Below are 12882 nucleotides of genomic sequence, written 5' to 3'. Positions count from 1 at the left end.
GTACTAGACAGGAAGTTACAAAGGTTGACTGGGACTAGTCAGACTAACATTCCATATCCACTACGTTCAATGGGCCAGATGGCCAGATTGCCCACTCTTGCTCCTACTTCTGATCCTCTTATATTCTTCTGTTTTCTACAGCCTTAATGGCCCTCATGTGATTGCTATACCTTCAAAAACTGACAGAGCTTATAAACTGGCAACTGGATGACACTGAAGCCTCTCGGATGAGTGATGAAACGTCTCCTAGATGACACAGCAAGTCCAGTTGCCTTGATTTACTACTGCTTGATAAACAATGACCTGGATAACTGATAACCTTCATGTTCTATTCTTTTTATGTCTGTTGTGATTAAATTTGCGACGTTTCTTGTGATCCAAGGTTCCCAAACACAGAAACACATTGTCCTGAACTTTGACCAGCATTTATCTTTGGCCAGGTGTGTCGAGCTGCAGCTCCTTAGGGACCGTGTTAGGGAACTGGAACTGCAGCTCAATGACCTTCATCTCATCAGGGAGAGTGAGGAGCTATAAACAAATAGTCACACCAGGGTCTCGAGAGTCAAATAAGTGGGTAACAGTCAGGAGAGGGAATAAGTGTCAGATACTAGAGAGTACCCCTGTGGTTGTTGCCCTTAACAATAAGTACTCTGGTTTGAGTACTGTTGGGGGGGGGGGGGGGGAACGGCCTACCTGGGGGAAGCAAAGTGGCCGCGTCTCTGGCACAGACACTGGCCCTGTGGTTCAGAAGGGTAAGGAAAGGAAGAAACATAGAAAAACAATACAGGCCCTTTGGCCCACAATGCTATACTGAACATGTACTTACTTTAGAAATTACCTAGGGTTAACCATAGCCCTCTATTTTTCTAAATTTCGTGTACCTATCCAGGAGTCTCTTAAAAGACCCTATTGTATCCGCCTCCACCACCATCACCGGCAGCCCATTCCACGTACGCACCATTCTCTGTGTTAAAATCTTACCCCTGACATCTCCTCTATACCTACTTCCAAGCACCTTAAACCTGTGCCCTCTCGTGCTAGCCATTTCAGCCTTGGGGAAAAGCCTCTGACTATCCACACAATCAATGCCTCTCATCATCTGATACACCTCTATCAGGTCACCTCTCATCCTCCATCTCTCCAAGGAGAAAAGGCCAAGTTCACTCAACCTATTCTCACAAGGCATGCTCCCCAATCCAGGCAACATCATTGTAAATCTCCTCTGCACCCTTTCAATGGTTTCCACATCCTTCCTGTAGTGAGGTGACCAGAACTAAGCACAGTACTCTAAGTGGGGTCTGACCAGGGTCTTAACATTACATTTTGGCTCTTAAACTCAATCCCATGGTTGATGAAGGCCAATACACTGGATGCTTTCTTAATCAGTCAACCTGCGCAGCAGCTTTGAGTGTCCTAAAGAATCGGACCCCAAGATCCCTCTGGTCCTCCACACTGCCAAGAGTCTTGCCATTAATACTATATTCTGCCATCATATTTGACCTCCTAAAATGAACCACCTCATACTTGTCTGGGTTGAACTCCATCAGCCACTTCTCAGCCCAATTGTGCATCCTATTGCTGTCCTGCTACTGTTTGAGTGTGTGGAATGGGCTGCCGGCGACGGTGGTGGAGGCAGATACAATAGGGTCTTTTAAGAGACTCCTGGACAGGTACATGCAACTCAGAAAAATGGAGGGCTATGGGTAACCTCAGGTAATTTCTCAGGCAAGGACATGTTCGGCACAGCTTTGTGGGCCGAAGGGCCTGTATTGTGCTGTAGGTCTTCTATGTTTCTATGTTATCTGGGTTGAACTCCATCTGCCACTTCTCAGCCCAGTTTTGCATCCTATCAATGACCCGCTGTAACATCTGACAGTTCTCCACACTAACCAAAACACCACCAACCTTTGTGTCATCAGCAAATTTACTAACCCATCCCTCCACTTCCTCATCCAGGTCATTTATAAACTTCACAAAGGGATCCCAGAACAGATCCCTGAGGCACACCACTTTTCACCGAACTCCATGCAGAATATGACCCGTCTACAACCACTCCTTGCCTTCTGTGGGCAAGCCAATTCTGGATCCACCAAACAAGGTCCCCTTAGATCGCATGCCTCCTTACTTTCTCAATAAGCCTTGCATGGGGTACTTTATCAAATGCCTTGCTGAGATCCATATACACCACATCTACTGCTCTACTTTAATCAATGTGTTTAGTCACATCCTCAAAAAATTCAATCAGGCTCGTAAGATATGACTTGCCTTTGACCAAGCCATGCTAACTATTCCTAATCATATTATGCCTCTCCAAATGTTCATAAATCCTGCCTCTCAGGATCTTTTCCATCAACTTACCAACCACTGAAGTAAGACTCACAAGTCTATAATTTCCTGGGCTATCTCTACTCCCTTCTTTGAATAAGGTAACAACATCTGCAACTCTCCAATCCTCTAGAACCTCCCCCGTCCCCAAGGATGATGCAAAGGTCTTTGGCAGAGGCTCAGCAATCTCCTCCCTCACCTGCACAGTAGCTGGGGTATATCTCTTGGTTCCGGTGACTTACCCAACATGATATTTTTAAATGACCTGGATGAAGGAGTGGAGAGATGGGTTAGTAAGTTTGCTGATGATACAAAGGTTGGAGGTGTTGTGGATAGTGTGGAGGGCTGTCAGAGGTTACAGCGGGACATGGATAGGATGCAAAACTGGACTGAGAAGTGGCTGATAGAGTTCAATCCAGTCAAGTGTGAGTTGGTTCATATAGGTAGGTCAAATATGATGACAGAATATAGTACTAATGGTAAGACTTGGCAGTGTGGAGGATCAGAGGGAACTTGGGGTCTGAGCCCATAGGACACCCAAAGCTGCTCCACAGGTTGACTCTGTGGTTAAGAAAGCATACTGCATTGGCCTTCATCAATCGTGGGATTGAGTTTAGGAGCCGAGATGTAATGTGCAGCTAGATAGGCCCCTGGTCAGACCCCACTTGGAGTACTGTGCTCAATTCTGGAAACCATAGAAAGGGTGCAGAGGAGATTTACAATGATGTTGCCTGGATTGGAGAGCATGCCTTATGAGAATAGGTTGAGTGAACTCGGCCTTTTCTCCTTGGAGCGACAGAGGATGAGAGGTGGGCTGACAGAGGTGATTAAGATGATGAGAGGCATTGATCGATTGGATAGTCAGAGGCTTTTTTCCCAGGGCTATAATGGCAAGTATGAGAGGGAACAGTTTTAAGGTGTTTGCAAGTAGGTACCGAGGAGATGTCACACAAAGAGTGGTGATTGCGTGGAATGGGCTGCCAGCAATGGTGGTGGAAGCAGATACCAAATAACCATATAACAATTACAGCACGGAAACAGGCCACCTCGGCCCTTCTAGTCCATGCCGAACGCTTACTCTCACCTAGTCCCACCTACCTGCACTCAGCCCATAACACTCCATTCCTTTCCTGTCCATTTACCTATCCAATTATTTTTTAAATGACAAAATCGAACCTGCCTCTACCACTTCTACTGGAAGCTCGTTCCACACAGCTACCACTCTCTGAGTAAGGAAGTTCCCCTCATGTTACCCCTAAACTTTTGCCCCTTAACGCTCAACTCATGTCCTCTTGTTTGAATCTCCCCTACTCTCAATGGAAAAAGCCTATCCACGTCAACTCTATCTATTTCCCTCATAATTTTAAATATCTCTATCAAGTCCCCCCTTAACCTTCTACACTCCAAAGAATAAACACTTAACTTGTTCAATCCTCCCTGTAACTTGGGTGCTGAAACCCAGGTATCATTTTAGTAAATCTCCTCTGTACTTTCTCTATTTTGTTGATATCTTTCCTATAATTCAGTGACCAGAACTGTACACAATACTCCAAATTTGGCCTCACCATTTCCTTGTACAATTTTACATTATATCTCAACTCCTATTCTCAGTGCTCTGATTTATAAAGGCCAGTATACCAAAAGCTTTCTTCACCACCCTATCCACATGAGATTCCACCTTCATGGAACTATGCACCATTATTCCTAGATCACTCTGTTCTACTGCATTCTTCAATGCCCTACCATTTACCACATATGTCCTATTTGGATTATTCCTACCAAAATGTAGCACCTCACACTTATCAGCATTAAACACCATCTGCCATTGTTCAGCCCACTCTTCTAACTGGCCTAAATCTCTCTGCAAGCTTTGAAAACCTACTTCATTATCCACAACGCCACCTATCTTAGTATCATCTGCATACTTACTAATCCAATTTACCACCCCATCGTGCAGATCATTAATGTATATGACAAACAACATTGGAGTCAGTACAGATCCCTGAGGCACACCACTAATCACTGGCCTCCAACCTGACAAACAGTTATCCACCACTACTCTCTGGTATCTCCCATCCAGCCACTGTTGAATTCATTTTACTACTTCAATATTAATACCTAACGATTGAATCTTCCTAACTAACCTTCTGTGTGGAACCTTGTCAAAGGCCTTACTGAAGTCCATATAGACAACATCCACTGCTTTACCCTCGTCAACTTTCTTAGAAACCTCTTCAAAAAATTCAATAAGATTTGTCATACATGACCTTCCACGCACAAATCCATGTTGACTGTTCCTAATCAGAACCTGTCTATCCAGATAATTATATATACTATCTCTAAGAATACTTTCCATTAATTTACCCACCACTGACGTCAAACTTACAGGCCTATAATTGCTAGGTTTACTCTTAGAACCCTTTTTAAACAATGGAACCACATGAGCAATACGCCAATCCTCCAGCACCATCCCTGTTTCTAATGACATTTGAAATATTTCTGTCAGAGCCCCTGCTATTTCTACACTAACTTCCCTCAAGGTCCTAGGGAATACCCTGTCAGGATCGGGAGATTTATCAGCTTTTATATTCTTTAAAAGCACCAGTACTTCCTCTTCTTTGATCATCATAGTTTCCATAATTACCCTACTTGTTTCCCTTACCTTACACAATTCAATATCCTTCTCCTTAGTGAATACCAAAGAAAAGAAATTGTTCAAAATCTCCCCCATTTCTTTTGACTCTGCACATAACTGTCCACTCTGATTCTCTAAGGGACCAATTTTATCCCTCACTATCCTTTTGCTATTAATATAACTGTAGAAACCCTTTGGATTTATTTTCACCTTATTTGCCAAAGCAACCTCATATCATCTTTTAGCTTTTCTAATTTTTTAAGATTCTTTTTACATTCTTTATATTCCTCAAGCACCTCATTTACTCCATGCTGCCTATATTTATTGCAGATCTCTCTTTTTTCGAACCAAGTTTCCAATATCCCTTGAAAACCATGGCTCGCTCAAACTTTTAACCTTTCCTTTCAACCTAACAGGAACATAAAGATTCTGTATGCTCAAAATTTCACCTTTAAATGACCTCCATTTCTCTATTACATCCTTCCCATAAAACAAATTGTCCCAATCCACTCTTTCTAAATCCTTTCACATCTCCTCAAAGTTAGCCTTTCTCCAATCAAAAATCTCAACCCTGGGTCCAGTCCTATCGCTCTCCATAATTATATTGAAACTAATGGCATTGTGATTACTGGACCCGAAGTGCTCCTCAACACATACCTCCATCACCTGACCTATCTCATTCCCTATCAGGAGATCCAACACTGCCCCTTCTCTAGTTGGTACCTCTATGTATTGCTGCAAAGCTATTCTGCACACATTTTACAAACTCCAAACCATCCAGAACTTTTACAGAATGAGCTTCCCAGTCTATGTGTGGAAAATTAAAATCTCCCACAATCACAACCTTGTGCTTACTACAAATATCTGCTATCTCCGTACAAATTTGCTCCTCCAATTCTTGTTCCCCATTAGGTGGTCTATAATACACCCCTATAAGTGTTACACCTTTCCCATTCCTCAATCCCACCCAAATAGCCTCACTACACAAGCCCTCTATTCTATCTTGCCAAAGCACCGCTGTAATATTTTCTCTGACAAGCAATGCAACATTTCCCCCTCTTGCCCCTCCAAGTCTATCACACCTGAGGCAATGAAATCCAGGAATATTTAATTGCCAATCACACCCCTCCTGCAACCATGTTTCTCTAATAGCTACAACATCATATTTCCAGGTATCAATCCATGCTCTAAGCTCATCCACCTTTCTTACAATGCTCCTAGCATTAAAATAGGTGCATTTAAGAAACTCTCCACATCTTACTCTCTGTTTATCCCTAACAGTGCAAACAACTTTATTATCTTTATGGCAACTTTATGGCACAAGCCATAATCCCGAGATGACTACCTTTGTGGTCCTTCTTCTCAACTCCTTTCCTAACTCCCTATATTCTCCTTTCAGGACCTCTTCCTTTTTCTTACCTATGTCATTAGTACCTATATGTAGCACGACCTCTGGCTCCTCACCCTCCCACTTCAGGATATCTTGGACGCGATCAGAAACATCCTGGACCCTGGCACCAGGGAGGCAAACTATCATCCGGGTCTCCTGACTGCACCCACAGAATCGCCTATCTGACCCCCTAACTATCGAGTCCCCTATTACTACTGCCTTCCTCTTCCTTTCCCTATCCTTCTGAGCTACAGGGCCAAACTCTGTGCCGGAGGCACGGCCACTGTTGCTTGCCCCAGGTAGGCTGCCCCCCCCCCAACAGTACTCAAACAGGAGTACTTATTGTCAAGGGGTACAGCCACTGGTGTACTCTCTAGTACCTGACTCTTCCTTTTCCCTCTCCTAACTGTGACCCATTTGTCTGCCTCTCATGGCCCCAGTGTGACCACCTGCCTGTAACTCCTCTCTATCAACTCCTCACTCTCCCTGACCAGATGAAGGTCATCGAGCTGCAGCTCCAGTTCCCTAACACAGTCCCTTAGGAGCTGCAGCTCGGCACACCTAGCCCAGATGTGGACGTCTGGGAGGCTAGGAGACTCCAGGTCCTCCCACATCCGACACCAAGAACAACAAGCTGCCCTCACACTCATAATTCCCCCTTTCCTCAAATAACAGGAAAAATTGAAAACTAAACCTACCTTGCCTCGCCCGTTTCTGCCTAATCCCATTGAGCCAAGGCCCTTAAGGCTTCACTCTACTCCCAGATCACTCCATTGCCCGCAAAACGATACGATAGGGTCTTTTAAGGGACTCCTAGATAGGTACATGGAGCTCAGAAAAATAGAGGTGCTATGGGTAACCTAGGTAATTTCTAAGGTAGGGACATGTTCAACATAGCTTTGTGGGCTGAAGGGCCTGTATTGTGCGGTAGGTTTTCTATGTTCTATGTTTCATAAATTGGGAACAGATGTTCTCAGGGAAATGTACGGCAGAAGTGTGGCAGATGTTCAGGGGACATTTGCGTGGCGTTCTGCAAAGGTACATTCTAATGAGACAGGGAAAGGATGGTTTGGTACAGGAACCGTGGTGTACAAAGGCTGTTGAAAATCTAGTCAAGAAGAAAAGAAAAGCTTATGAGATGTTCAAAAAAACTAGGTAATGATAGAGATCTAGAAGATTATAAGGCAAGCAGGAAGGAGCTTAAGAATGAAATTAGGAGAGCCAGAAGGGGCCATGAGAAGGTCTTGGTGAGCAGGATTAAGGAAAACCCCAAGGCATTCTGCAAGTATGTGAAGAGCAAGAGGATAAGATGTGAGAGAATAGGACCAATCAAGTCTGACAGTGGAAAAGTCTATATGGAACTGGAGGAGATGGCAGAGATACTTAATGAATACACTGCTTCAGTATTCACTACAGAAAAGGACCTTGGTGATTGTAGGGATGACTTACAGCAGATTGAAAAGCTTGAGCCTATAGACATTAAGAAAGAGGATGTGCTGGAGTGTTTGGAAAGCATCAAGTTGGATAAGTATCCAGGACTGGACGAGATGTACCCCAGGCTACTGTGGGAGGTGAGGGAGGAGATTGCTGAGTGTCTGCAATGATCTTTGCATCATCAATGGGAATGGGACAAGTTATAGAGGATTTGAGGATTACAGATGTTGTTCCCTTATTCAAGAAAGGGAGTAGAGATAGGCCAGGAAATTATAGACCAATGAGTATTACTTCAGTGGTTGGTAAACTGATTGAAACGATCTTGAGAGGCAGGATTTATGAATATTTGGAGAGGCATAATATGATTAGGAATAGTCAGCATGGCTTTGTCAAAGGCAGATTGTGCCTTACAAGCCTGATAGAATTTTTTGAAGCTGTGGCTAAACATGTTGGCGAAGGTAGAGTAGTAGATGTAGTGTATGTAGATTTCAGCAAGACATTTGATAAGGTGCACCATACAAGGTTCATTGAGAAAGTACGGAGGCATGGGATCCAAGAGGACATTGCTTTGTGGATCCAGAACTGGCTTGCCCACAGAAGGCAATGAGTGGTTTAGACGGGTCATATTCTGCATGGAGGTCAGTGACCAGTGGTGTGCCTCAGGGATCTGTTCTGGGACCCCCACACTTCGTGATTTTTATAAATGACCTGGATGAGGAAGTGGATGAATAGGTTAGCAAATTTGCTGATGACACAAAGGTTGAGGGTGTTGTGGATAGTGTGGAGGGCTGTCAGATGTTACCGAAGACATTGATAGGATGCAAAACTGGGCTGAGAAGTGGCAACCCAAATCAGTGTGAGGTGGTTCATTTTTGTCAGTCAAATATGATGGCAGAATATAGCATTAATGGTAAGACTCCTGGCAGTGTGGGGGATCAGAGGGATCTTGGGGTCTGAGTCCATAGGACACTCAAAACTGCTGTGCAGATTGACTCTGTAGTTAAGAAGGTAATACGGTGCATTGGCCTTCATCAACCGTGGGATTGAGTTTAGGAGCCAAGAGGTAATGATACAGCTATATAAAACCCTGGTCAGACCCTACTTGGAGTACTGTGCTCAGTTTTGGTCACCTCACTACAGGAAGGATGTGGAAACCATAGAAAGGGTGCAGAGCAGATTTACAAGGAAGTTGCCTGGATTGGGGAGCATGCCTTATGAGAATAGGTTGAGTAAAGTCAGCCTTTTTTCCTTCGAGCTACCAAGGATGAGAGGAGACCTGATAGAGATGTATAAGATGATGAGAGGCATTGATCATGTGGATAGTCAGAGGCTTTTTCCCAGGGCTGAAATGGCTAGCACGAGAGGGCACAGTTTTAAGGTGCTTGGAAGTAGGTACAGAGATGTCAGGTGTAAGTTTTTTTATGCAGAGTGGTGAGTGCGTGGAATGGGCTGTTGGCAATGGTGGTGGAGGCGGATATAATAGGGTCTTTTAAGCGACTCCTGGATAGGTACATGGAGCTTAGAAAAATAGAGGGCTATGGGTAACAACACACACAGAATGCTGGTGGAACACAGCAGGCCAGGCAGCATCTATAAGGAGAAGCGCTGTCAACGTTTCGGGCTGAAAGGCTCTTGGCCTGAAATGTCAACAGTGCTTCACCTTACAGATGCTGCCTGGCCTGCTGTGTTCCACCAGCATTTTGTGTGTGTTGCTTGAATTTCCAGCATCTGCAGATTTCCTCGTGTGGGCTATGAGTAACCCTAGGTAATTTCTAAAGTAAGTACATGTTCGGTACAACATTGAGTGCTGAAGGGCCTGTATTGTGCTGTAGGTTTTCTATGTTTCTACCATACAGGGCAGTTATCAGAAGCAAGTTCTTTACTGAGAGAGTGGTAGTCGTTTAGAAAGCCCTGCCTCTACGATGAAAGAGGCTGCTATATTAGGGACATTTAAGAATAGATAGGCACATAATGATAGAAAAATTGAGGGTTTTGTGGGAGGGAAGGGTTAGATTGATTGTGGAGTAGGTTAAAAGGTTGGCATAACATTGTTGTCTGAAGGACTTGTACTGTGCTATAATGTTCTATGTTAATGACTCTCTCTCTCACAAGAGCGTGAGGGAATTGGGAGATTTCATAGAGCTATGCAAAATGCTGAGGGGTGTCGAGCGGGTAAATGCAAGCAGGCTTTTTCCACTGAGGTTGGGTAAGACTAGAACTGGAAGTCGCAGGTTAACTGTGAAAGGTGAAATATTGAAGGGGCCATGAGGGGAAACTTTTCACTCAGAGGATGGTGGGAGTGTGGAATGAGCTGCCAGTGGAAGTTTTGGATGTGAATTCATTTCCAACATTTAGGAGAAATTTCGATAGGTACATGGATGGGAGGGGTATGGAGGGCTATGGTCTGGATGCAGGTTGATGGGTCTAGACAGAATAATAGTTTGGCATGGACTAGATGGGCCAAAGGGCCTGTTTCTGTGCTGTAGTGCTCTATGACTCTATGTTGGATGTAGTCTTACCTGCTAGTAGCAAGTAAGTCCTGCCTACATTTTAACCAGTAGGTGCTTCATTATGATACTGTGTGCTTTAATCAGAAAGAAAGTCATAGAGTCATACAGCATAGAAACAGGCCCTATGCTTAACTGGACCGTGCTCATCTGAGATGTCCCATTCAAGTGAGTCCCATTTGCCAGTGTTTGGCCCAAAGGTTTGGACAAACTTGGATCATTTTGTTTGGACTGTCAGAAGCTACGGGGCAAGCTGATAAAACTGTAGTATTAAACCTACACAGGCAAGCACCTCCAACTAATAGGAGTCAACTACTGCTTATTTTCAACTCATCAACTGCAGCCTATTTAAACCCAGTTCGCATCCACAATCCTTGTTCACTCGTCGAAGCAGCCAGCCTCAACTAGTTGTTCCTGGCCTTCAGTTACCCTGTTGCCTGTGGTGTTCTGTGTCTGTTCTCTCTTGTTTTGTGTCCCCTCATGGCTTGTTACTCTGCAGTTGATTAGTAAAGTTGTCGCTCATCGTTAAATCATTTCTTCTGCTCTGTCTCCTCTACATTTCCTGACAGGTAGATAAAGTTCACACAGAAATATCAAATACCAGAGTATAGCGTTAAGGTGAGAGGGGAATGTTTAAGAGTGATTGATGAGATAGAGAGCTTGCTTCCTGAAGTTCACTGTTAAGGGAAATGATTGAAGTAGATGGAAAAGACACACTTGCATCCTCACAGATGTGTCTGCACTTTAGTTCATTTCTGAATCATAGGGTAGTACCACACAGAAACTTTACACCCAGTTATCAGGGACCTGTCCAGTACTTGACATGAACCCACTCTGCAGCAATGTACATGGTGAGGCCCTCAGCAATACACTGACCCAAAACAAACAAAGAACCTATTAACAGCCACTAGGAACTGTCTCAGAAACTGTGGTGGCATTACACACAGCAAGTATATAAAACCCACTCAAGATTCAGTAGAGATTGACAGCACCAATTTTCCTTCATACCTGTTTTTGGACTCAAAGATTCCGTCAGGTAATAGGTATGGAGCTTCTTTTTGACGCGTCTCAATCACCTGTAAAAAGGTCAACAGTTAGGAAATCTACAAGGCTGAGGGAGAGAAAGAGTGTATCACTGATTTCACCAGTGGGGATACAGAGTGAATCAGGGTTTTGATGAATGGGAGACACAGTGAATTAGGAGTTGAACCAATGAGGACACAGAATGAATGAGGGTTTTTCCCAATGGGAGACTCAGTGAATCATGGGTTTAACCAATGGGGACAGAGTGAATCACTAACTATCTCCCCCTTTGTATTCTTGACTCCCTTGTTTGTTCATCCCTGCCTGTTAATGTGTCTGTCTAAATGTCTCTTAAATTCTGGCCTCATATCTGTCTCCACCTTCTTCCCTGACAGACATCAGTGAAGTAATGGTTTGTCTCAAATACTGGTAGCTTCGTGTGGGTTGACTGAAAGACAGGACAGTGGACATGCAATAGCCAGGTGTACAATAAAGAACAAGTTGCAAATAAAATATTAGACAGAAAAAAAAAGCAGGAAAAGGTTGAGAAGAAAATTAGAAGGCTGGATACCACTGAAAGGATGAAGATGCTAAAGTTGGCAGAAACAGCAAGAGACTTGATGGCAAAAGGCAGTTTTGAAATCAGTCAAGCCTGAGAAATTGAGTAATCAAGGAAGAAAGGCTGATTGAATATGAGAGCAGGCTGGTGCAGAGGATAAAAACAAACTGAAAGAAACGTTAACAATCGGTGAGGGAAAATGTCGGTCCCCACAGGTGCAGACAGGAGAAATAACTACTGGGAAAAGGAAATCAAGATGATGGATGAGCGTTATTATGGAGACATACAGTGAAATGCATCATTTGCAACAATGACCAACACAACCGAAGGATGTGCTGGGGGAAGCCCACAAGAGTCACCATGCTTCCATCACCAACATAGTACAGGCAGTCCCCAGGTTACATACAAGTTCCATTCCTGAGTCCGCCTTTAAGTCGGATTTGTACGTAAGTCGGAACAAGAACATCCGGTATTATTTAGCGTCAGTTAGTCAAACGTTTGTCTTAGTATATAGTATATATTTTACCTTTCTATGCATGTAAAACATTTAAGAAACATATGTATTCCAATAATTAAACCACTGCGTTGCTTAGTAATAATTGTAGCTTTCATCGGGGCAGGGCCTTTCACATGCTCCATTATTCTCACTTTATCCTTTAAAATTGTTCCGATCATTGACCAACTGTAGCCTAAAGCTTTTCCAATGACCGATGGTGTTTCACCTCTTTCCAAATGCTTTATTATTTCCACTTTATTTTCAATCGTGATCGCTTCCCATCAATGGAACAGAAACACTGTGGGTGGCGGGTCCCGAGCTTTGTCGGCTCCCGAGGTCCGCCGGGTCCTAAAGACCACCGCATTGAGACAGGCTAAATGGGACAAGTGGAGGCTGTGCTGGGTTTGCTGGGTTTGGGTATTTGATCCTCCACAATATTCCACGTGGGAATTTAAACTGGAGGTAGCAGTGTTTTTTTTTATGAGGTCGAGTTGCGAGCTCAACATCAATCTG

General features: G+C 43.9%; 1 protein-coding gene across 7 annotated transcripts in view; it reads right to left on the bottom strand.

The window, feature by feature from the left end:
* LOC140730175 (protein EFR3 homolog B-like) overlaps positions 1-12882 on the bottom strand; it is a 179665-nt gene that overhangs the window by 38845 nt on the left and 127938 nt on the right. For all 7 annotated transcript variants that reach the window (XM_073050313.1, XM_073050312.1, XM_073050316.1 and 4 more), the window contains one exon: positions 11300-11367. In XM_073050313.1, coding sequence (XP_072906414.1) covers positions 11300-11367 — 68 coding nt within the window. The remainder of the gene's footprint in view (positions 1-11299; positions 11368-12882) is intronic.

Source organism: Hemitrygon akajei, chromosome 7 (assembly GCF_048418815.1).
Source record: "Hemitrygon akajei chromosome 7, sHemAka1.3, whole genome shotgun sequence".
Taxonomy (NCBI): Eukaryota; Metazoa; Chordata; class Chondrichthyes; order Myliobatiformes; family Dasyatidae; genus Hemitrygon; species Hemitrygon akajei.
Note: the sequence above shows the minus strand (reverse complement) of the source record. Positions and strands in the feature narration are given on the sequence as shown.